Source organism: Capricornis sumatraensis, chromosome 1, assembly GCF_032405125.1.
Source record: "Capricornis sumatraensis isolate serow.1 chromosome 1, serow.2, whole genome shotgun sequence".
Classification (NCBI taxonomy): Eukaryota; Metazoa; Chordata; class Mammalia; order Artiodactyla; family Bovidae; genus Capricornis; species Capricornis sumatraensis.
In genome coordinates this window covers 246,384,488-246,409,269 of record NC_091069.1, presented here as the reverse complement: position 1 = coordinate 246,409,269, position 24,782 = coordinate 246,384,488, and the positions used below count along the sequence as shown (strand labels likewise).

Sequence of the window (24,782 nt, the reverse complement as noted above, 5' to 3'; positions counted from 1 at the left end):
CAGAAATGCAGCAAAAGCAGTCACAGTATTTAATCCTTGATATTTTATTTTATTTATATTTGTAGCATTTTCCAGTTGTTATTTGAGACAGATTTTTGTCGTGCCCTTCTTCATTCACATTGATGGAAGAAGCTGGTGTCACTTGAAGCCTTTCCAACTCATGGTAGCAACCTCTTTGTTCTGTTGCCTACCAGACACACTCTTCTATAGGATCTGGCCTAAAGATCTGATCTGATTTCACTGCAGGCTTTGGTCATAGGCTGTGTCTTCTCTGCTTTGTGACTCTAGTCATCTCACACAGCTGCTGTTGGTGCAGTTGGGGAAATGCATGCCCCATTAAAAATGGTGCTGAGAATGGGTCTGCCCTCCCCCATCTCTCAGTGAACAGCCAGGAGCATAGTCTAAGGACAGCATTATTCAAAGGCTCCTGACAGCTACTGTCACTTGGCCCAGGCAGAGCTGCTGCTGTGTCCGCAGAAACAGCCTTGGCTGTGTCACCCATCGCACACTTTGTGACTGACGTTTGCTCATTTGCCATTCCAGCCAGAGAACCATCAAGCTTCAGCAGCTTCCAAACCCAACCCTCTCAGGGAAGAAAAGGCTCTCTTCTTTGTCACTTACGCTTTCTTCCATTCTTCTCTCTCTGGCTACTGCAGTCATTTATAATGTTATTCATAGAAAACAACAACGTTTCGGGGTCATTTTTCTTTTTTCGATTCTTCATTTACCATTGGGCAATGTTTCATTTAAGGGCTTATTTGCTAGGGTCTTGTGTGACCATAAATTTTAGTCATTTGCGAAACTCTTATATTGATTTTCAGCAACTACTTAGAGAGTGTATAGTTTCTATTGTGAATAATACAAGAGAGAATAGATCTGATGTGGAAACATAAGGAAAATATAGTAAGTATTGTAACACTGTTGTGGTAATTTATGATTTCAAATGGGAACTTAAGTTCTCTTTGTTAATGTAACATCTTAGTGTGGCAAAAGAAGCCCGATTAAGTGGGAATTTTCACCATCCCTCTTTTTAAACTACCAAAGAAGCACTCAATTTTTAATGTGCTTAAAAGTGAAACGTGAAAGTCGCTCAGTTATGTCCGACTCTTTGCTACCTCGTGGACAGTACATGGGATTCTCCAGGCCAGAATACTGGAGTGGGTAGTCGTTCCCTTCCCCAGGGGATCATCCCAACCCAGAGATCGAATCCAGGTCTCCCTTACTGCAGGTGGATTCTTTACCAACTCAGCTACCAAGGAAGCCCTTAACTTAAGTGGCTGTGTTTATTCACCTAACTTGAGGATTCATGCTCTCAAGCTTCCACAGAAGAGAAGTTCTTTACTTTGGTTGGGATGTCAAAATTGAGCTCCACACTTACCCGGAGTGCTTGATTCAAATGGGTTTGTCCTGGAGGTAGTTTGCTCTGAAATTTTTTTCTTCCATTCTGGAAAATGAAGCTGGGTACTTCTCTTTATTTAGGGAAACACTTTTTTTTTTTTTTAACAAATAACATCTCAAATCGCTTTCTTCTAAGTAAAGGAAAAGAAAAAGAACACATTTTTAATTTTCTATGAAGTCAAAGAATGCAAATTTTTACCCAGTTGAAGTTAAAATTGTAGGAGAAATAATGTTTTGCAATACTTGCTATGCCTGTTAGATGTGAGAACTTCAAGGGGAGACTTAAGTAGAGATAAAAGGAAAAAAAATGATGAGAAAATTACTTATACTTTCTTTGCTTTACACATAGTCAGTCTCTCTGTAAGTTTATACATATGTATGTGCACACATACACACACTCAGAAAAAAGACTTTGAGAGTGTTTAAGTGATAATGCTTTGATAACATTTTAAATCAGAAAGAACAACTCTCAGTTATTCAAAGTCATTCAATATGGACTTCCACAGACACAAGTAATTGTCAAAATATTCAAGTTTAACAGAATTTTGTAGTTTATTTACATGTAATATGTGACATAAATATTTGTGTGTATTACATTTATTTATAAATGTAAAGATATTATAAAGTATTTGTATGTGCTAAAATCTTGTATAAGCTTTTTTATATTATTTTCATTTTGTATTATAAGCATTTTGGATATTCATTTGTAGACGGACATAAATAAGTATATAAAATGTATGCCTGCTGCTGCTGCTGCTGCTAAGTCGCTTCAGTCGTGTCCGACTCTGTGCGACCCCATATACGGCAGCCCACCAGCCTCCGCTGTCCCTGAGATTCTCCAGGCAAGAACACTGGAGTGGGTTGCCATTTCCTTGTCCAATGCATGAAAGTGAAAAGTGAAAGTGAAGTCGCTCAGTCGTGTCCGACTCTTCACGACCCCATGGACTGCAGCCTACCAGTCTCCTCTGTCCATGGGATTTTCCAGGCAAGAGCACTGGAGTGGGATGCCATTGCCTTCTCCAAAATGTATGCCTACATATATATGAAAAGATGATGCAAGGATAGAACCTTAGGAATATAAATAACTTAAGGTTCATGTACACCAGCATCCCATGTGATACTCAATCTGGCCTTCAACTGTACTCAAATTTTTCCAGATTGTCTGCACAAGATCCCTGCAGTGCCCCCAGTGAACTCTTAGTCCATTCTGATTCTGCTTGGCCTTGATGACCAGACATTTTTTCCTCCTGTTGAATGCAAATCTGTCTTCTCTAGTTCTTCCCTTTCTTTCTAGTCCCATTGTTTTGCTCTTGGACAGCTTGGAAAACTTTCCCCTTCCCTGTAGAAACTACCAAAAGGGGGGAAGTAGGGAGCCACTGCCCTGCTATCTCTAACATCCTTGTTGGTTCAACAAGCCCAGAAACGAGTTTCCTCTGCAAGTACATGCAAAAGTGTCAATATGCTTTCACAGAAACACAGCTCTCTTGGAATGGTCTGATGTCTGAAAGAGGGAAAGGAGAGGACCACCTCTACCCTGAAGACAAGACTTTGTTGAAACCCAAGTCCCCACTGTTGAGACATGCCTTTGGGCTCACAAACAGACACCCAGGTGCCAACTGGCCAGATGGGAACTTCATTCTGTTTTGTCAGTATTTGGTTTTTTCCACACCTTTCTCATCAGTTCATACAGATTCTCTATTTTGTTGTACCTTTTAAAAAAAGAACTGTTCACAAGTTCTGGTATTATTCTTCCCTATTTCATGTGCAGAGTCTGTCCATTGACCAGTTATGTCCCTGACAGCTGTTTTTCCCAGTCCACCCATTATCATACCTTACATTTATTTGCGGTGTCTCATTAGTCTCTTTTAATCTGTAACATTCTTCAGTTTCTACTCAGTTCTTGACTTTGACATTTTTGAAGAATTACTTTGTAGCCAGTTGTTCAAATCCAGTTTGCTATTTCCTTGTGATTAGATACAGATTTTGCATTATTGGACAAATGCTATGGAAGTACTATAGTTTTCTTGTGTGTTTATAGGCCATTTGTGTATTTCCTTTCATGATATGTCTGTTCAAATCTTTTTGCATTTTTATGTTACACTATTTCTCTTTGGTGTTGATTGGTAGCAGTTCTTTATGTCTACTGAATACATGTATATGTATAATATACACATACAAACCGAATATGATGAATATACACACATATACACAAGTCGGTACAAATTTACTTTTACATGTATATAGACCAGATTACATCCCTGGTGGCTCAGACAGTAAAGAGTCTGCCTGCGATGAAGGAGACCCAAGTTCAATCCCTGGGTTGGGAAGATCCCTTGGAGAAGGAAATGAGAACCCATTCCCTGTGTGTGTCTGTGTCTGTGTGTGTGTGTGTGTGTGTGTGTGTGTGTGTGTGCGTGCGTGCATAATATAGATAAGCTTTTGATGCATGTTTAATACAAAAATGTTTATTTGAAATAATTTTACGTCAATAGTTGTTTTAGTCAGGTTATTTTATATTTTCCATTTAGTCCCTATTTCTTGTTATCTCTCTTGACTTTGCCGAAGGGGATTGCTCAAGTACAGATAATGGTCATAAATATTCTGCAGTCATATCTCCGAGCACATGAATGTCCTTGTACTCACTATTCAATTCAGTGAAAGAATTTATTGATTTCTTAAAGAAAGAGCCAGTTGCTCATAATATGTATTGATCTGGAAAATAAAAACCTTGTTTCTGTAGAACTGAATCTTCCAAGTTGTCTACAAGTGAAAAAAAGAAAAACTTGGATGATTTCACTCTGTCTTTCATTCAAAGGAACTTGTCAATTCAGGAAACCGTCTTCTCTGAGCCACATCAGCAGGACATAGAGACTCAGAGAATGGTACTGGTGCAGGGACATGCAGTTGGCTGGAAGTATGGACGGGGATGGTCTATATAATTAGCCTGGCATACATTATGCTGATGTGAATACTGAGTGGATGGAATATAGACAGATCTTTCATTCGTCTATTTTCAGGCATTTCACAATATTCTTTCTTCATTAAATCACTAATTAAATGCCCTGGAATTTGCCCAAATAATTTCATTGACTTAGAGCTTTGTTGAAATACCTTAATTACCTTTATTATATCCTGGTCTTCTCGATGACATGGTTCATGCAAATACAGCCACTTGAAGTCAGGTATGATTAATATCCAGGCTTCTAAAGAAGGATGACATTTCCTAAGTCAAGGTCATGAAAAATACTTCTCATGTAAACACATTGTAATTACTCGCAATTCTTGTAAAGAAGCTAATTGGGAAAAGAAGATACGCTTTAAAAATGAATGCCAGTGATTTTGTGACTCTTGGCCATCCCTGTCATTGAGCCTGACCGTCATCACTTCTAGTTGGAGTCTTTGGCTTGGCCTGCCTTAACAGTCTATAGGAACAAAAATAAAATAAGTACAATCCATCTGGATATGTCTTTTTCACTTGGGTTTGTAGAACATGAGATATGTTTCATCTTATTGATGCCATTGTGATTCAGATGGTTTTTCTTTAAATGTTAGAGATGCAAGTTAACTTGGGTTAATCAGAAAACTACTTAGTTTTATTACCAAGTCTCTATATAAACACGTTATTGCCTCCAACCAGGGGAAAAGTAATCTGCTTATAGCCTCAGTTCAAGGTGACTCTAATTGTTGACTATGGAAATCCTCATGAATTCTGAAGTTGTACATCATTTAAAAATGTTAAAGATAGTGTTTCAACAGAATCTGTGTGTGCGTGCTGAGTTGCTCAGTCGTGTCAGACTCTTTGTGACCCCATGGACTGTAGCCTGAGAGGCTTCTCTGTCCCTGGGATTCCCCAGGCAAGAATACTGGAGTGGGTTGCCATTTCCTCCTTCAGGAGATCTTTCCAATCCAAGGACTGAGCCCACATCTTCTGTGTCTTCTGCACTGGTAGGTAGATTCTTTATCACTGGGCCCCCGGGAAGCCCTTCAACATAACATAATTATGGGTATAAAACACCTTCTATGAAAATCCCTGAAGAAATGTCTCATATGGTTGACAAGAGTACAGGTGATCCATTTTTCTTGAAAGTGCTTTGCAAGGAGATGCTATCGTGTTTCCCATAGCTCATGTTAGTGCTTTATTCCCCCACATTTCAAGTCATTTGTCTTTTCTCTTTGTATCTAGTATGTATCTTTCCAGTGCATGGAAACAATAGTTCTTGTTTCTCATCATTTTATTTCTACATTATGCCTTAAGGATTTTTCCCCTAAAATAGTTTAAGTATATTTTCCACCATGGATTTATTTAGTAATTTTAAACATTTTCTTAGTTCCTCTTACCTTTCTACTTATGTTATCATATTTATGCCTCTATAGTTCTCACAATCTGGTAGTCCAAAATAGACATGCTACATAAGAATGACCTTGTTTAAACATCGCAGTACAAGAGTTTGATACTCTTATCACTGATTTATTCCAAAGTTACACTAATCTTATATTAACTGTGCTATTTGACTGGGTTGTATTTATGAACCCTACCTTTGCTACAGCTCATCTACTGGAAACCCATTATCCAGTGTATGCAGTATGTGTATGTGCTTGTGTGTGTGTGTGTGTGTGTGTGTGTGTGTGTGATTTATTTTAATATTTGCCAGGTTTTCTTGTATTTTTGTGGCACAGTGGTAAAGAATCTGCCTGCCAATGCAGGATATGCAAGAAACATAGGTTTAATCTCTGGTGGGTCAGGAAGATCCTCTGGAGTAGGAAATGGCAACCCACTGCAGTATTCTTGCCTGGAAAGTTCCATGGACAGAGGAGTCTGGCAGGCTGCAGTCCAAGGGGTCACAAACAGTTGAACGTGACTGAGCACACACACAGAGTCTTGTATTTTTTTTAATATAAATTTATTTATTTTAATTGGAGGCTAATTACTTTACAATATTGTATTGGTTTTGCCATACATCAGCATGAATCCGCCACGGGTATACATGTGTTCCCCATCCTGAACCCCCCTCCCTCCTCCCTCCCAGTACCATCCCTCTGGGTCATCTCAGCGTACCAGCCCCAAGCATCCTGTATCATGCATCAAACCTGGACTGGCGATTCGTTTCATATATGATATTATACATGTTTCAATGCCATTCTCCCAAATCATCCCACCCTCTCCCTCTCCCACAGAGTCCAAATGACTGTTCTATACATCTGTGTCTCTTTTGCTGTCTTGCATACAGAGTTATCGTTACTGTCTTTCTAAATTCCATATATATGTATTCAGTTCAGTTCAGTCACTCAGTCATGTCCAATTCCTTGCGACCCCATGAATCGCAGCACACCAGGCCTCCCTGTCCATCACCAACTCCCGGAATTCATTCAGACTCACATCCATCGAGTCAGTGATGCTATCCAGCCATCTCATCCTCTGTCATCCCCTTCTGCTCCTGCCCCCAATCACTTCCAGCATCAAAGTCTTTTCCAATGAGTCAACTCTTCGCATGAGGTGGCCCAAGTACTGGAACTTCAGCTTTAGAATCATTCCTTCCGAAGAAATCCCAGGGTTGATCTCCTTCAGAATGGACTGGTTGGATCTCCTTGCAGTCCAAGGGACTCTCAAGAGTCTTCTCCAACACCACAGTTGAAAAGCATCAATTCTTCGGCGCTCAGCCTTCTTCACAATCCAACTCTCACATCCATACATGACTACTGGAAAAACCATAGCCTTGACTAAACAGACCGTAGTCGGCAAAGTAATGTCTCTGCTTTTGAATATGCTATCTAGGTTGGTCATAACTTTCCTTCCAAGGAGTAAGTGTCTTTTAATTTCATGGCTGCAATCACCATCTGCAGTGACTTTGGAGCCCCCAAAAATAAAGTCTGACAGTGTTTCCACTGTTTCCCCATCTATTTCCCATGGAGTGATGGGACCAGATGCCATGATCTTCATTTTCTGAATGTTGCGTTAGTATACTGTATTGGTGTTTTTCTTTCTGGCTTACTTCACTCTGTATAATAGGCTCCAGTTTCATCCACCTCATTAGAACTGATTCAAATGCATTCTTTTTAATGGCTAAGTAATACTCCATTGTGTATATGTACCACAGCTTTCTTATCCATTCATCTGCTGATGGACATCTAGGTTGCTTCCATGTCCTTGCTGTTATAAACAGTGCTACGATGAACATTGGGGTACAGGTATCTCTTTCAATTCTGGTTTCCTTGGTGTGTATGCCCAGTAGTGGGATTGCTGGGTCATAAGGCAGTTCTATTTCCAGTTTTTTGAAGAATCTCCACACTGTTCTGCATAGTGGCTGTACTACTTTGCATTCCCACCAACAGTGTAAGAGAGTTCCCTTTTCTCCACACCCTTTCCAGCATTTATTGGTTGTAGACTTTTGGTTCACAAGCCATTCTGACAGGTGTGAAATGGTATCTCATTGTGGTTTTGAGTTGCATTTCTCTGATAATGAATGATGTTGAGCATCTTTTCATGTGTTTGTTAGCCATCTGTATGTCTTCTTTGGAGAAATGTCTGTTTAGTTATTTGGCCGATTTTTTGATTGGGTCATTTATTTTTCTGGAATTGAGATGCAGGGGTTGCTTGTATATTTTTGAGATTAGTCTTTTGTCAGTTGCTTCATTTGTTATTACTTTCTCCCATTCTGAAGGCTGTGTTTTCACCTTGCTTATAGTTTTCTTTGTAGTGCAGAAGCTTTTAATTTTAATTAGGTCACATTTGTTTATTTTTGCCTTATTTCCAATATTCTGGGAGGTGGGTCATAGAGGAGCCTGCTGTGATTTATGTCAGAGAGTGTTTTGCCTATGTTCTCCTCTAGGAGTTTTATAGTTTCTGGTCTTAGGTTTAGATCTTTAATCCATTTTGAGTTTATTTTTGTGTGTGATGTTAGAAAGTGTTCTAGTTTCATTCTTTTACAAGTGGTTGACCAGTTTTCCCAGCACCACTTGTTAAAGAGATTTTCTTTTCTCCATTGTATATTCTTGCCTCCTTTGTCAAAGATAAGGTGTCCATAGGTGCATGGATTTATCTCTGGGCTTTCTATTTTGTTCCATTGATCTATATTTCTGTCTTTGTGCCAGTACCATACTGTCTTGATGACTGTGGCTCTGTAGTAGAGCCTGAAGTCAGGTAGGTTGATTCCTCCAGTTCCATTCTTTCTCAAGATTGCATGGGCTTCCCACATGGCTCGGTGGTAAAGAATCTGCCTGCCAATGCAAGAGTCTTGTATTTTTAAGTTAAGTCTTCCGGGATTTTTGGAGTTCTAATTCATCTGTTGGCATTGAGTTCTTCCTCATTTCTTGCTATTTGGTATATATATATTTACTGAGCACATGAATATGCATAACCCCAAAGACAAAGTTCAGTTTGGAACGCTGTCTGAACTTGGGACAGGCAAATAAGCAAGACAAACAAGTGAATAAGCAGGCTTTTTTTAAGGTAATGAGCAGCATAAGATGTCAACTATCTTTCCCCTGCTTTTGTCATCCCTTTTCTGTTCTGCAGAATAAGAGGAAAATACTGATAATCACATACAGCTGGGTCTTATTAAAAGAGAACCCAGAACACATGATTCCCCCAATGACAGTCTAAAATGAATAAGAGTGATTTGGATGGATGGATGGATGGACAAATGGATTGATGAATAAATGAATGGACGGATAGATAGATGGATGGATGGATAGATGGATGGATGGATAGATGGATGGATGAAGTATCCAGAGACAAGATTACAAACAGACCTGATTTTATTATGAAAAATAGATCAAATTTTCATTTCAGATGAAGCTTACTGTTACAGGTTTTGTTCTTCAGGGAACAGTCTCTAAGGTGGAGTTTAGTGTGCAGGATGTTTACCAGGGAGTGTCCTTATCATTGACACCTGGGAAGGAGAGGCAAGGAGAAGGACTGGTCACAGGGAGAAGATGAGTTGTAATGCAGGCATATGGCAGCCTCATCTGATTAAGCAGGAGTCTCTGGAGAAAGTGTTTCTTCAAAGTCATCCTGGGTTTGGGCAAAATTACCATCTTCAGTCACTCATTGAATGCAGGCCACCAAGGATCTCTGCAGCTGGGACATTTTTGAAGTGGCTGATGGCTGCTGGGTACCCCCTGAGGTCACTTGCAGAATCTGGGGCCCATGTCCTTAAAGGAACCTGGGCCACATGCCTTCATGTACTTCACATCATACCACTTATACAAATGTTAAACAGCTATAGATATGCATGATAAACACTTTTAGCTAAAGATGTTTTCATTAAATTGCTCCCCCTTTCTCTAATAACATCATCTAATACTTCAAATAAGAACTAAAGATTGTCACAGTGCATGACAGGATTGTAATTAGACTAGATCTTTGTCATCAAAATGTTTGATTCAAAGCATGTCTTTGACTTCTATTACTTCTTTAACGTGTTTATTATTCAGGTAATATCCGTGCATCTACTGTTAATGAGATCAAGTAATAATAAGATGGTCACTGCTGACACAGGATTGGCGTCAGTGGGAGGACCGATAAGCCTAATGCTGGGGGAGGGAGCAACTGCCTTGAGAAAGGGAGCACAAGATAAGAAACAGCATGTTTCAACTAGCTGAGTAGAGAAATAAGAAAGTCACTGATTTCAGAACAGTGTCATCATTGAAATATATGGGAGCTATTTGGACAGCAGAGGAGATGGATATTTAGCTAGGTCTGGACAGAAAGTCTAGAATCAGAAGACAGTTTCCAAGAGAAATGGAGCTGAGTATCAGAGGGATGCACAGCTTGAAACAAAACCTCCAAGGAAGTAACAATGCAGTTGAGTTATAACACTTCAAGCTGGTTGGGGTGAAATGGGGCCTTGTGGGATTGGGGGGGGACAGAAAGAGGGACAGGGTGCAGCCTTCACATTCACAGTCAATATCCCTGAACCAGAGGGTACTTGCTCTAGGCAAACCTTGAGAGACAGTATCCAGTCTTAATAGCGTTCAGTGTCTCCAGCAGGATTCTGAAGGCAGTAACATGATTGAGGGAGAGATTTGCAGGAGTGTCTTAGAAAAAGTAATCTGATTGAGGTATGTGAGATGGATTACAGTGCAGAAGGAAAAGAATGAGAAAGACCAATTAGGACAGGATTGAAAGGTTTTCATAAAAGATGATGGTAGTGTGCTTAGGAACAAAAGAGCCAGGTGCAAGAGATACTGAGATAGGGAATAACTAGACATCACAGCCCAGGGAGAGAGAGATGAAGGCAGAGAGATGAATAGCTAGAAATATCATATTCCATTCCATCCTATTCTATTCTATATAACATTTATTTAATAACTTTTATTATTCTGAACTTCTTGCAGCTGGGAGATTTTGCTAGAGAATTGAAGGGGAGGCTTGAATGAAAGGGAAACAGGACACATTTGGGCTGGGATCTGACATCCTCTGAGACATCCAGGTGAAGATCGTAGCAGACAACTGAGCATGCAGTCAGGAAGCTTGAGAAGGAGTTTTGGGTGAAGAGGTAGATGAGGCAGTCCATAGTGTGGAGCTGACACCTGGGAGGGAGGGTGTAGGTGGGACCATCAGAGAAATAGAGGGAGAGGAAGCGAGGCTGGGTCACCAAGGGATAGTGTCTCCAGTAGGGAGGGGCACAACCCACTCCAGTGTTCTTGCCTGGAAAATCCCATGGGCAGAGGGGCCTGGCGGGGGAGAGTCTATGGGTTGCAGAGAGTTGGATACAACTTAAAATCTAAGCAACTGAGTAAAATAAGGACCAAAATTCCACACAGAAAAAAGTAACACGCATTAGGAGATAACACCAGAAATTGAAAGAGTTCCAACTCATTGGAAAAATTACAATATAACCTGAGAAAAGATGCGTTTTATCATAGCAACATCTACAGCAGATGATGTTCTAACAACGTAGGACAAGTTCACGGAGACCGGGGACAGTAGGGGTTCATCTCATGTGAGAATTATGAAGTTCATATTTGTGGTTTTGCATGTTTATTTCGATTGCAAATAGGCAATTTCAAGTTAAGGCAGGTTTCTTGAATCTAGGACTTTCTGAAATTGGGATAAATGTGTATGATTTGGTCCCATTATTGTTTTCTGTCCATGAAGGAGAAGGTTTATCATTTAGAATGAAGCCAGAGCTAGTAACCTCTGAGACATCAGTTTACTGTTCTTGCTGTGACGCCTGTCTTAGACAGTTCTAAGCCTGACAGAGATTTGTGTCCTCCTTTGAGCATGCCTACAATAATTCATGGGTGTGAACGTCTCTACATGCACCCAAGCCTCCTATTTAACTCGGCCACAGAAATTTAAATGTGATCATTTCAATTTCTGGCTAAACAATTAGCCTGTTTAATTAACCTGTTTTATTTTATATGTTTTATGTGGTTTGGGCTGTTGCAAATATGCCCAAGACACAGCTCCCTAAAGGAAATTTAGAGATGGACCCTGAAGGCCATTCTGCCCCCCAGATGGACATGCCTCTCTCCTTCTTTGCCCTTCCCACCCAGCAGTAGCCTCAGAGGACACCCTGCTGGCTCACTCCTGCTTTTTATTTCTAGGTCAGTGTTTGGGTGTCAGTTAATATCAGCACATGTTTATGTGCACATCCAGAAGCTTCTGTTTACTTAGCACCTGCTGGCCCCGAGCAATGCCCTGCTCACTCCTGCATCAGACCCTCCCAAAGTTCTCTGCCCTGTGCCCTTCTCCTCTGGCAGACATGAGCCAAGGACCTGGAGCCTAATTCGTGGTGAGCCAGAAACAGCTCTGGCAGCTGCTGACCCAGAAGTTGCCTGATTCAGTGTTTCCGATGGCTGTACCTGAGTAAGCAAGGCTAGGTCTTGACTTTATCTCCCAAGGCTAGGTCTTGGCTTTACCAGCAGGGGGAGAAATGGCTCAGTGGATCCTCAAGTTAAAAGTCTGGGGACCCTAGGACATGCAGCACGTAATATGTGTGTATGGAAAGTATTCGTTGTTGGGAGAACATGAATGCAAAGAGTAAAGTGATGGATATAGTAATAGATATATTAGACAATCTCAGAGGGTTTTGTAGACTGGATGAAAGGTCTTGGAAATGATACTCTAGGACTCCTCAGAGGTTTTCAAGAGGGCTTTGCATTTCTAAACATTTTGCTGAGGGAAATGTGAGAAATGCTTTTCAGAGAGAATAAAATAATTGTTACTTTAGTACAGGTGCGAGATAAGATAACTCTGGCAGCTGAGGTAACAATGTATAGAAAGATTCTGATTCAAAAGAGATTTGGACACAGAGCATCAAGCTGAGCTGAGCTCCCTGCACTGTGCGTCAAGTCCCTACCATCTTTGTTTCACACAGGGCAGCGCACACACGTCCATTCCCACCTCCCAGTTCATCCCGCTCCCCCGACCCTCCCGTGTCCACCCGTGTTCTCTACATCCGCATCTCTGTTCCTGCCCTACAGATAGGTTCGTCTGTACTATTTTTCTCGATTCCACATCTATGGTTGTTAATATAGGCTTGGACGAGGAGGAGGGTGGTCCAGGAGGGAGGGGATATATGTATACATACAGTTGATTCACTTGATCGTACAACAGAGACTAACGCAACAGTGTAAGACAGTTATACCCCAATAAACAAAGAGATTTAGACAAGAAAATCTTGAGGGATTTAGTGATTTGTTAGCTGATAAGATTGAGAACAAGTCAGAAGTATGTGTGACTCTCACTTTCTAGATGTAGTGGCCAGCCAGTTGTGTACGCTTGGTCTGTTCATACTATTAGGTTATGAACTTGCTGGCCACTAGGCTAATCAGGCTGCAGAGGGCCTCACCTTTATCCTTCCTGTCTCACCATCTTGTCATTGTTATGTCTTGAACCTATCTATCTCCCTTTTTATTCATCACTTTGGGATTGTCTTATGTGCAAAGTGTAAACACATCCGGGGTGCATCATCACCCCTTAAAGGTATTTTCAAAAACTGTTGTGCAATCAAGATATATCAATATAAGGCCCTATTTATTCCACTAGTCGAGAAATAATAAAAAGATAAAAATCGATGTCTCCTGCCTCCTGGGTCATTCTGCTTAGCAAACAGCCCTGTACATAGATCTTTCTATTCACACGAGTCATACATTTCATTATAGAATCTTGAACAGCAGGCTCTGGGAGTGGGTGGAGAAAGACATTAATGGTGTTGTGTGAACAGAGTGGAGGATTGTATCACACAGAGTCAGTGATCTAATTTTCTAGACTTGAGAGCACACTGTAAATTTGCAGAATTGGACAATAACCAGTCTTATAGATAGACAGTCCATTAAGCAATGGGGTCAACCCACAAGTCACGCGTGTTCATCATCCTCACGGTTTTCAGGCCACAGCTTGTACCTGGACCAATGGTTTCTGGATGGTGTCAGAGCCCTGAGTCTACTTAGGTTCCAGGCATCCCTGGTGGGCATACAGACCCTGAAATGGGTGTGTAATTGGGACTGGACTCTCAGGGACCAGCCATGGGATTTGCATGCCCATAATGGGCAGTGTTAGGAGATGTGATTTTTGGAGATGTTATGAAACACATAAAATGTTATAAAAAAAATAAAAAATAAAACCTTCTTAACAGTTTGGAAGAACGGACTTGTTAAACAGAATAGAAAAAAGAGATGGGAAAATTAAAGTATCTGCAGCCATGACTCAGAAGACTTTGGCTTGAGGCAGTCTCTTTGAACAGTCTGCTACTGAGAGCTGTCAACCTGAGACTTTTGTATGGAGACTCATGGAGTTCAGTTACCACCAGAAATGGAATGACAACATGTGGATTTGATGGAATTATATATGGCAAAGGAAAAAGAGCCTTACATATCTCAGTGTGCATGTAATGCATTTGATTTTCCCAATGAATTATTGGCCTTGGGACAAAAAGAGGAAAAAAAAAAGAGGAAGAGGAAAGGAGGAAAGATGCTACAGTGAGCTACCTCTGTGTACCCTCTGGGCTCTGGGGCTGCATGTTACATAAAGCCCACTGCTGACACTCTTATGAATTATTTCACCCTCAGTGTTTTACATGTGAAGAAATGGAATCAGAGAGTTAAAAAATGAAAATCTGGGTCAAGGACTTCTCTGGTGGTCTAGTGGTTACGAACCCACCTCCCAGTGCAGGGGACACAAGTTCAGTCCCTAGTCCAGGAAGATTCCACTTGCCTTGAGGCAGTGAAGCCCGTCCTCCACAATTACTGAATCCCACGAGCCTAGAGCCCCTGCTCAGCAACAAGAGAAGCCCCCACAGTAAGAAGCCCATGCACCGTTCCTGGAGAGTAGGGGGCCTACTCTCACACAGCTGGAGGAAGCCTGTGCCCAGCAAGGAAGGGCCAGTGCAGCCAGAAATAAAATAAAGGGAAGAATGAATGAAAAAAGAAAAATGTATCTAGATAACACTGCTAAAACTACCCAAGATTGGCCAACACCCAGCTATGTTTCTTGTAATATCCTGTACTCTCCTCCAGATGGGGTTGGGGGAGCGAAGTAAAAATGGTTTTGTGTCCTCTGAAAGAGAACATACAGTTAATTTTTGAGGGGCAAGACACAGAAATATATTAGCCTGATTTCATGTTCTTGCTATGCGTTTAGAAAGAACAAGAGTCTAGATTAACATTTAGTCTAAATTAACAGGGCGTTCAACAGCTCTGCCTTAGAGAATGGAAACCACACCATTATGTAGAATGAAATCCACAAACCTGGTAAGAAGTGACCTTGAACAGATATTTACAGACTTTACGTAGGAAGGATATGTGAAAACCTGCTGCAGGTTACATTCATAATTTCTGCTTCTATAATGTGACAGTGTTTCGTTATCAATAAGATTCAGAGAATTTACCTTAGAAAATGATGCAATGAATCTGATAAAGTAAGTGATGTGCCTAAAGCAGGTGATTTGACTTCACCAGAATAATTACAAGAGATTTAGAACCACTTGGTTTACTTTTTGCCTCCAATTTTATATCTTATAAATGAAAAATATAAAATATTGGACCCTTTGAAATATTTCTGAGCATTTTCTACAGCAGCCTTGCATTCATGGCTGAAGCAAAGGAGACAACATACGTAGTAAGAAGTGACATGTTTGACACATAGGTTTTTAAAATTTAATTTGCATTAAAAAAGTGCATCCCAATGTAATGTGGCAAGCGAAACAAGAAGTCACAAAGCTAATGTTAGCATTATTCTGGGAAAATGACTTTTCTCTCTAACTAAATGTTTCCTTTCATCATGTAAAATTTTAACTATCTTGGATAGCTTTTTTAAAAATGAATATGTTCCGAAATATTTTAGATATTACCTTTTCCCCATTTAATATATTAACAATAGCTTATGAGTCAAGAGTCTTAATTATGCACTACGGTATTGTATTAACTGCAGAAATGATGGCTGTTAAGAGCAGGGTGCCCCAGCGTAGACTCTGCGCCAGCTGCTCTGTGTGTTGGTTGCACCTGCTCTTTATATTTATGCTTCCTTTCTGCCGCACGTTTACCTTACCTGTTGTGGCTTCTTACTGAGCCCTTGTCAATATGCCAATTCTCAGCATCCAGTTTAGACCAAGAAATAAGAGAATAAGAGTGCTACAAAAGTTTAAAATACAATGTTCAGAGTGAGGGATTGTCCTCTGAGTGACGTGAGTGAGGGTTAGTGCCTAGGCTTTCTTTTTTATTATTATTGACACGAAGAGCCAACTCATTGGAAAAGACCCTGATGCTGGGAAAGACTGAGGGCAGGAGGGGAAGGGGATGACAGAGGACGAGATGGTTGGATGGCATCACCGATATAATGGACATGAGTTTGAGCAAGCTCCGGGAGATGGTGACGGACAGGGAAGCCTAGTGTGCTGCAGTCCATGGGATTCCAAAAAGTGGAACAGGACTGAACGACTGAACAACAACAATTGGAGTATAATTGCTTTACAATGTTGTGTTACTTTCTGCTGAACAATAGCATGAATCAGCCATATGTATGCATATGTGCTTTCTCTCTTGGACCAGCCTCCTGCCCCTACACCCCAGCCGTCACAGAGTACCGAGCAGAGCTCCCGGTGCTATATAGCAGCTTCCTACTGGCTATCTATTCTACACAGTGTGTGTGTGTGTGTGTGTGTATCCCACCTTACCCTCCTCTGCCCGAGTCACAAGTCCATCTTCTACATCAGTCTCTATTCCTGCCCTGCAAATTGGTTCATCTGTGCCATTTTCCTAGATTCCACAAATATGCATTACTATATGATACTTGTTTTTTCTCTTTCTGACTTCACTCTGTATGGAAGATTCTTGTTCCATCTACATCTCTACAAATGACAAAATCCTGCTCCTTGCTTATGGCTGAGTAATATTCCTGGGCTTTCTGACATTTGCTTTCACTGCTTTGGAGTCTTTGTTTCCAGTAGTGTCACTTTATGGATAAACATTCTGAAATTTATTTCTGAAATTATAATTATATGTCCTAGAGTTCTATAAACCAATGAATTACAGGTATTTTAGAATTATGGAAAGCATGAATTTTAAAAAATGGATTCTCCTGTAGCTACTTCTCTTTTTTTATAGCCAATTGATTTTTTTATGTATCATGGTTTTTAATTCCTCAGAGAAGTCATTACTACACATTTGTTCCTGTTTTTTTATTTATTTATTTTTAATTAATTAATTTATTTTAATCAGAGGCTAGTTACATTATAATATTGTAGTGGTTTTTGCCATACATTGACATGAATCAGTCATGGGTATAGCTACTTCTTGCCTCCATTCTTTGAAAGTAATATTCACATGCCATTTTTCTATGCTGTGAGTTTCTTTTGCTATGAAGAAGACACTCCTGTATTTAATAAGTATTGACAGCCTACAGCCCGTATTGTTTTCTTATTAAATAGATAGGTTGAAAGGTATCTATCTTATCTTTCTTCCTTGATCTGGGGTTAGCAAGGAAGTCCTTATCTGTTTCCTTCCTCTCCCTATTATAACTGGTAAGAAAGGTGGGGTCCTTTACCTTGTCCACGTGTTTCACCTCGGTGTTCCTTTCTTGTTGTTTTTGTTTTGTTTTGTTTTTTCCCTTCAGGAAAGGCCTGGTGCAAGGCAACCAATTCAGGTGCATGTGAAGTTCTGTTAACCCCTATGTTAACTCATTCACTGCTCATAGAAGCCCCCCCCCCCACTCCACCTTGTTTTACAGATAAGGAAGCTGAGGCACAGAGAGAGTGCTAATTGCTAAGTCATGCAGGACTCATTGCCACTCCATGAATTGTAGCCTGCCAGGCTCCTCTGTCCATGGGATTTCCCAGGGTAGTGGAGTGGGTTGCCATTTCCTTCTCCAGACTAAAATGACACAGCTGGAATTAAACTCAGGGAGTCTGGCTCCAAAGTTCATTTACCTTAGAAAAATGATCTCCAGTTCAGATAAGAAGCACCCAGTCAACAATGGGTGCCTAGGTTTGTCTGAGAAGACTCACGACTAGGTTTCTGTGTGTAAGAAACCACCGAATTGTCTTGGAAAATTACTGGCAAGCTAGTCTTCCCTAACAGCTTACACCTGGAGAGTCCCTATGCTCATAGGATGTTTGGGAATAAATAAACTATAGTCTTTGTTGAGAAACATGGACTTCGGGTGAGAAGGGAGAAGAAGAATACTCTAGGAGACTTAGGCAATGTCTGGGAAGATTGTAACCCCACAGTATTCAGCCGATGAGGAACTGGGGAGGGATCTGTGCTCCAGAGGGTAAAAGTGCTTGCTGGAATGTCCCGGGGGTGCCTGCCCACCAGACACCACATCTTTCAAGACCATCGTTAAAAGTCTTGCTTTCATTGTGTAAAAACAAACAAAAAGAAACCAAAGAAGAGGAAATGTAGTTACTTTTTATTTTAAAGATGCCAGTTTATTACATGTTAATATTTACACATGGAATAAACATTTGTGACGCTTGGGTCAAGATCTAGAGAAATACAAACACTCCTGGTACAGCTTGGCACTTTCCCCACCTCATGACGACCACGAACAAACGGCTGTAATTCAGCTTGATCTAAACAGGTTGTACGTTGTCAGTGCTTATTAAATATGAGAATGTCTTCTTACAGCAGGAAAAATTTACAAGATAGAGAGTGTTAGTCATTCAGTCATGTCTGACTGTTTGCGACTTCATGGACTGTAGCCTGCCAGGCTCCTCTGTCCATGGAATTATTCAGGCAAGAATACTGGAGTGGGTGACCATTCCCTTCTCCAGGGGATCTTCCCAACCCAGGGATCAAAACTGGATACCTTGCACTGCAGGCAGATTCTTTACCATCTGAGCGACCAGGGAAGCCTGTACAGGATAAAGGGCTCTGTTTTTCAAGAAGAGAGGCAAGGCTTAGCTACAGAGGAATCAGAGTGTAAAGAGAAAACAGAAACCAAATCCATACTACCTACATTTCTAAAATAGCACTAACTCAATGGTTTGTAATCACTGGGTAGAACCCATCCTGAGATCTTTGTCTCTTAGTATCAGACCAACTTGTTGCAGACCCAAAGTTCTATTAATAACTTTACACTGAGTATCCACAGCAGTTTTGACACTGAAATGGCAACCCACTCCAGTGTTCTTGCCTGGAGAATCCCAGGGACGGGGGAGCCTGGTGGGCTGCCGTCTATGGGGTCGCACAGAGTTGGACACGACTGAAGCGACTTAGCAGCAGCCGCAGCAGCATGCTTGTCTGTACCTTTGGCTGTTTGCTTGTTTACTTGCTTGTTTCTCTGGTAAGGTCTAACTTGAGCCACCTGCTGACTGATTCTGGTATTTGCAGTTCTGAGTTCTAACTTCTCACCTCCTCTAGAAGCGTGTGTGTGTGTGTGTGTGTGTGTGTGTCTGTGTGCTTAGTCACTCAGTCATGTCCAGCTCTGCAATCCCGTGGGCTGTAACCCACCAGGCTCCTCTGTCTGTGGGGATTCTCCTGGAAAGAATACTGGTGTGGGTTGCCATGCCTCCTCCGGGGGATCTTCCCAACCCAGGGATCGAACTCATGCAGTAGTAGTAATAATAGTATTAATAACAGAAAAGTCACTGCTATACTTTGTTAACTTCAGCAGCCTATGATGATGCCTGCCTGACAGCTGTACCGGGTAGAGATGGTATATCATGTTCATTGCTGTCTGACATACTGACATACAGTGCAATATTGAGTACATACTAGCTGCTCAAAACCCACTCCAGTGTTCTTGCCTGGAGAATCCCAGGGACGGGGGAGCCTGGTGGGCTGCCGTCTATGGGGTCGCACAGAGTCAGACACAACTGAAGTGGCTTAGCAGCAGCAGCAGCAGCAGCAGCAGATGCTCAAAAAACACTTCTTCAGTGAATGAATGAATGACTGGTTTCCATTCAGTTGTTTCTTAGCTGGATTCCTTACATCTCTCCTGAGTTGATAATGAAATGAAACTATGACTGGTTTAATGAATAAATTCTGCAGACATCCTGCTATTTAATAATTTCATTTTGTGAAATCATCTAGCATAATAAGTGGCTTACATTAAGTTATTATGGGCTTAAAATCTTAATAATCTATGAATAACTACCCCAAAAGACTGATAGGAAGAGCACATTGTCAGCTTGCCCATGACCTCATGACCAATAAGTGATCAAAGTAGAATCCAAAATTGGCTCCTCTGGTGCCATTTTGACCATTTTATGATGCTAATACCCTGTGAGGCCATCTAGGAAGCTGCCGAGAAGAATGATCCCTAAGTCAAGAGGGAAAAATAAGAATGTATTAGGGAAATTAAATGAAAACAGAGCATTCCAGATGGAGTGTGGCTGTGTCCATGGCTGGCTCAGCTGAAGGTTATAACCTTATCTTCAGTAGCAGCACATCTCCTCAACTCAGAAAACTGACCATGGACCAGTTCATAATATAAGATCATAGGCAAGGAATGTGCAAAATTAAGGGGGTACAGAGTAAACTCAATGGACATGAATCTGAGCAAACTCCAGGAAGTAGAGAAGGACAGGGAACCCTGGCATGCTATAGTCCATGGGGTCACGAAGAGTCGGACACAACTTACTGACTGACAGTAACAAGAACTGAGTAACTGTGCAATTATCCTAACATAAACATTTTAAATTAACCTTTGCTATTGGCTGGATATTGGATATTTTTAAGGTATTTAATAATAAAACTGAAATCTCTTTCTTCAGTAGACCTAAAGTATGTTTACTAAAAAGGCGTGGAACGGATTGAAGGGAAAACAATAATTGTAAAGTTAGTATTAGCAAGGCAGGAAAGAAATCTCCTGAACACATCATTTTTAAAAGCTTCCAAGAGAAAGCCAATCCCAAAGCCCTCTTTCAAGGCGTTTACACTGAAAAATGCAGAACCTGAAGTATTTCCTTTAAAAGATGATTATTGAATTTAAAACATTTTTATCAAAATAATGAGATTAAGTATATTTTCTGAAGTATTAATACAAATTAATCCATGCTTATCATTTAGAATAATAAGAAAATTCAAAGAACAAGAGAGCCCTATTTCAAATCTTCTGCTAGTTGATATATTTGTATGCTGTAGCAGTGATTTGTATTGCTCTTTCAATGTCATGCAAGAGGGTTAAAGAGAAGAGAATGTAGAGTAATAACAGTTCATTATCATCTTTCCTTTATTACTTTTTCTTTTCTTTCAGTTCCACCTTTTATCCAGCCTTTTGAGTTTCCAAGATTCTCCATTGGACAGCGGGTCTTCATCCCGTGCGTTGTGGTCTCAGGGGACTTACCCATCACCATCACCTGGCAGAAAGATGGCCGGCCAATCCCAGCAAGCCTCGGGGTGACCATTGACAACATTGACTTCACAAGCTCCTTAAGGATTTCCAATCTTTCGCTGATGCACAATGGGAATTATACCTGCATAGCCCGCAATGAGGCAGCAGCTGTGGAGCACCAAAGCCAGCTAATTGTGAGAGGTAAGGAGGGACTGAGGATGCATGCCATCTGTGCAGTCAAATTCTATAATGCTTGTCAATGGTGTTTCCTTGAAATATTAAAAGTAACTAGAATTCCCATTCAAACACACACACACACAAACACACGCACACACAGCTGTAGGAACCAACTATGAACTCCCCTAAACTCCAAACCAAGATTTAATTGATATTTACCTAAAATACGAAGTTTCAAAAATTAACCAAGAAGAAATGTGTGGATGAAGATGTGGGGTCCATGGGATATATTTCTTGAAATAGAGCTTTTGTACATTAACCCAGTAATGTAGGGATATTTGAGGCCCAAAAATCATGAGCACATGTTGTGTTGAATTTACCTTATAGCACTGTTTGTATTATCATTTAGACTGATGATTTTTAAAATAATATTTGTCAAAGGCATATATTACAGGTTTTCTAAAGTCAAAACGTATACGGTAGCTTTTATATGTTTTTGCTTTCTAGTTTCTAAAATGTAGTTTTCTTTTCTTTCTCATTTCTGTTGAGCATTAAATCTCTCATTATTTGGGGAGGGTATTGAAACATCTATTAAATTAGTGAAGTAAGGCAAAAATTTATGAAAAAATTGAAAGAAGGTAATTTAATTTCCAGAAAGTTTTTCTAGGGCTCTCTGGGAACCTGAAAGGTAAGCTAAAGTCTCATTTCACACCTCTGCCCAAATCTCCCAGTTCTCATTAAGGTTCACCTGCAAAATGAGAATCTAGTCTTCCCCCGTGTCTGTGGAGCATGGATGTTCTGTGATTTCATGATTCTTCTAGAGGTGTATGTGTTCATCTACCCATACAATACTCACCCACATTGCAGAAGTAATTGTGTGAAATTAAAGATTTATATTAATGTTGACTATTTGCATTTTGGGGCTTCACAGGTGACACTAGTGTTAAAGAAAGTGAGTGAAAGTCTCTTAGTCGTGTCTGACTCTTTGTGACCCCATGGACGGTAGCCCACCAGGTTCCTCTGTCCATTGGATACTCCAGGCAAGAATACTGGAGAGGGTTACCATTCCCTTCTCCAGGGGATCTTTCTGACCCAGGGATTGAACTGAGGTCTCCTGCACTGCAGGCAGATTTTTTACCATCTAAGCCAAGAACCTGCCTGCCAATGCAGGATTTTAAAGTTCTTTAACACAGGGCTCTCATCATAGTTATCAAAAGGGATGGATTCCATTACCTTCAGGACAGTCAGTAGATCTGAGCAAACTCTTTCTCGAGCTGTAGATTCCCAAGTCCTTTCTCAGACCTTGCCCCTGGTCTCCATGACACTTCTCCTTCCTTTCTACTGAAACGTAATGCCCATTCTGGCTACTTGGCAACAGAATAAAGTGAAGCATACTTAGAACTCATATGAAGAAACCAACTTTGTATTTGTGAAAAAGAGCTTCCTTGAGTAAATCAGAACATCTACCTTCAGTTAGATACAAACCAAAGGCACAAATGGCCTTATACTAATAAAAGTAGGAGCAATGACTTTTTCCCCAGTTTTGAAGATACATAAACATGGGAGCTGCTCCAATACTGCTTCCCAAATGCTTTCTTATGAGAACTGACTCTCACTATCATTTGAAAGGTCAAAACAGGGAGTACATCAGCCTGACTCTGATATAATCTGCTCTGAAGGATCCAGGTCAGAGAAGAGAAATGCTAGATGAAAATGTACACGAGTGGTCTGTGAATCACTTGGCTTTGCAGGAAAGGCAAGTGAACTTTTTGACCAAGGCAAAAGTCAAGTGACCTGGAATTGAGCTCAGCCAATCAGGATAATGCAGTTGATTACAATCTGATTAGTGTTTCTCTGTGGCTGTTTTTAAAAATATGTTAAATGTTTCTGTGAAAATAACATTGAATCACTAGTTGGATAATATAGCCCTGAGAAAGAAGATGTGCTTCATAAGTAGGTCAGTAGCTAGAGAAATAGTCAAGAAAGAAATGATGTGGGGCACTGGTTTTCAATCTGGACTTCACTATGAAATCTCCTGAGAGATTTAAGAAAACACTGATGACTATTTTCTAGTCCTAACTAAACACATGACCCCATGGACTGTAGCCTACCAGGCTCCTCCGTCCATGGGATTTTCCAGGCAAGAGTACTGGAGTGGGCTTCCATTTCCTTCTCCAAACTAAACACAAGTAAATCACCATCTCTGGGAGCAGATCCATCTCCCAAATCTCTGGGGCATTATTCTTTCTTTTTTTTTTTTTAAATTCAATACACAATGGAGTGTTACTCAGCCATTAAAAAGAATACATTTGAATCAGCTCTAATGAGATGGATGAAACTCGAGCCAATTATGGAGTGAAGTAAGCCAGAAAGAAAAACACCAATACAGTATACTGACACATATATACGGAATTTAGAAAGATGGTAATGATGACCCTGGATGCGAGACAGCAAAAGAGACACAGATGTATAGAATGGACTTTTGGACTCTGAGGGAGAGGGAGAGGGTGGGATGATTTGGGAGAATGGCATTGAAACATGTATACTATCATGTAAGAAATGAAGTGCCAGTCTATGTTTGATACAGGATACAGGATGCTTGGGGCTGGTGCATGGGGATGATCCAGAGAGATGATATGGGGTGGGAGGTGGGAGGGGGATTCAGGATTGGGAGCTCGTATACCCCCGTGGTGGATTCATGTCAATGTATGGCAAATCAATACAGTATTGTAAAGTAAAATAAAGTAAAAACAAAAAAAACACACAAAAAAAAACAAAAATCATCTGTTAATGATTCTTGAATTTTGTCATATGTTTAAATTACCTAGGGAGCTTTAAAAAATGCCTGATGTCCAGGCTGAAGTCCAGATAAATCAACATCACTGGCAGGGTTGTAGGGGTGCCCCAAGCACCAGGAATTTGTAAAATTCCTAAGCCGGTTCTAAAATGCAGGGAAGTTTAAGTCCACGTACCCTAGGTAATTTGAATATACAACAACTTTCGAAGTCTATTTTGTTCTGTACATGCAAAGAGAGGCCATTGGTGACTTTAACTAAGCCAGCAGCATGACTTGATTTATCTTTTTTATCATCACACTAGCAGCTGTGTAAAGAATGGACTAGTCCAGAAAACAAAGATAGTAGGTAAGAAGCCGTTTCAGAAGTTGAGGCAAGATAGAAAGTGACTTGAGTGAAAGGAGTGGGTCAAGATAATGAGAAGCAGTTTTAATTTGCAATATGTTTTGGAAGCAGAGCAAACAAAACGTGTATAAAGTGACTATAGCAAGTGAGAGAGAAGATTCCTTAACTGGAGTACATATTTTGCCTAGTCAGGTAGATGAAAGTGTCTGCAGCAAAAGTTGAAAAGATCTAAGGAGTAGCAGTTGTCACAGGGAAATAACGATATGAGAACAACAAGAGTGTCTAGACCCAAGGCATTCCAAAATTTAAGATTTCAGAATAAGAGGAGAAATCCACAAAGGAGACAG

The 24,782-nt window shown here is 40.6% G+C and overlaps 1 protein-coding gene across 1 annotated transcript in view; it reads left to right on the top strand.

Annotated features, from left to right (window-relative positions):
• DSCAM (DS cell adhesion molecule) overlaps positions 1 to 24,782 on the top strand; it is a 684,538-nt gene that overhangs the window by 383,130 nt on the left and 276,626 nt on the right. The window contains exon 9 of the mRNA XM_068969386.1: positions 21,041 to 21,319. Within this exon, the coding sequence (XP_068825487.1) occupies positions 21,041 to 21,319 (279 nt within the window). The remainder of the gene's footprint in view (positions 1 to 21,040; positions 21,320 to 24,782) is intronic.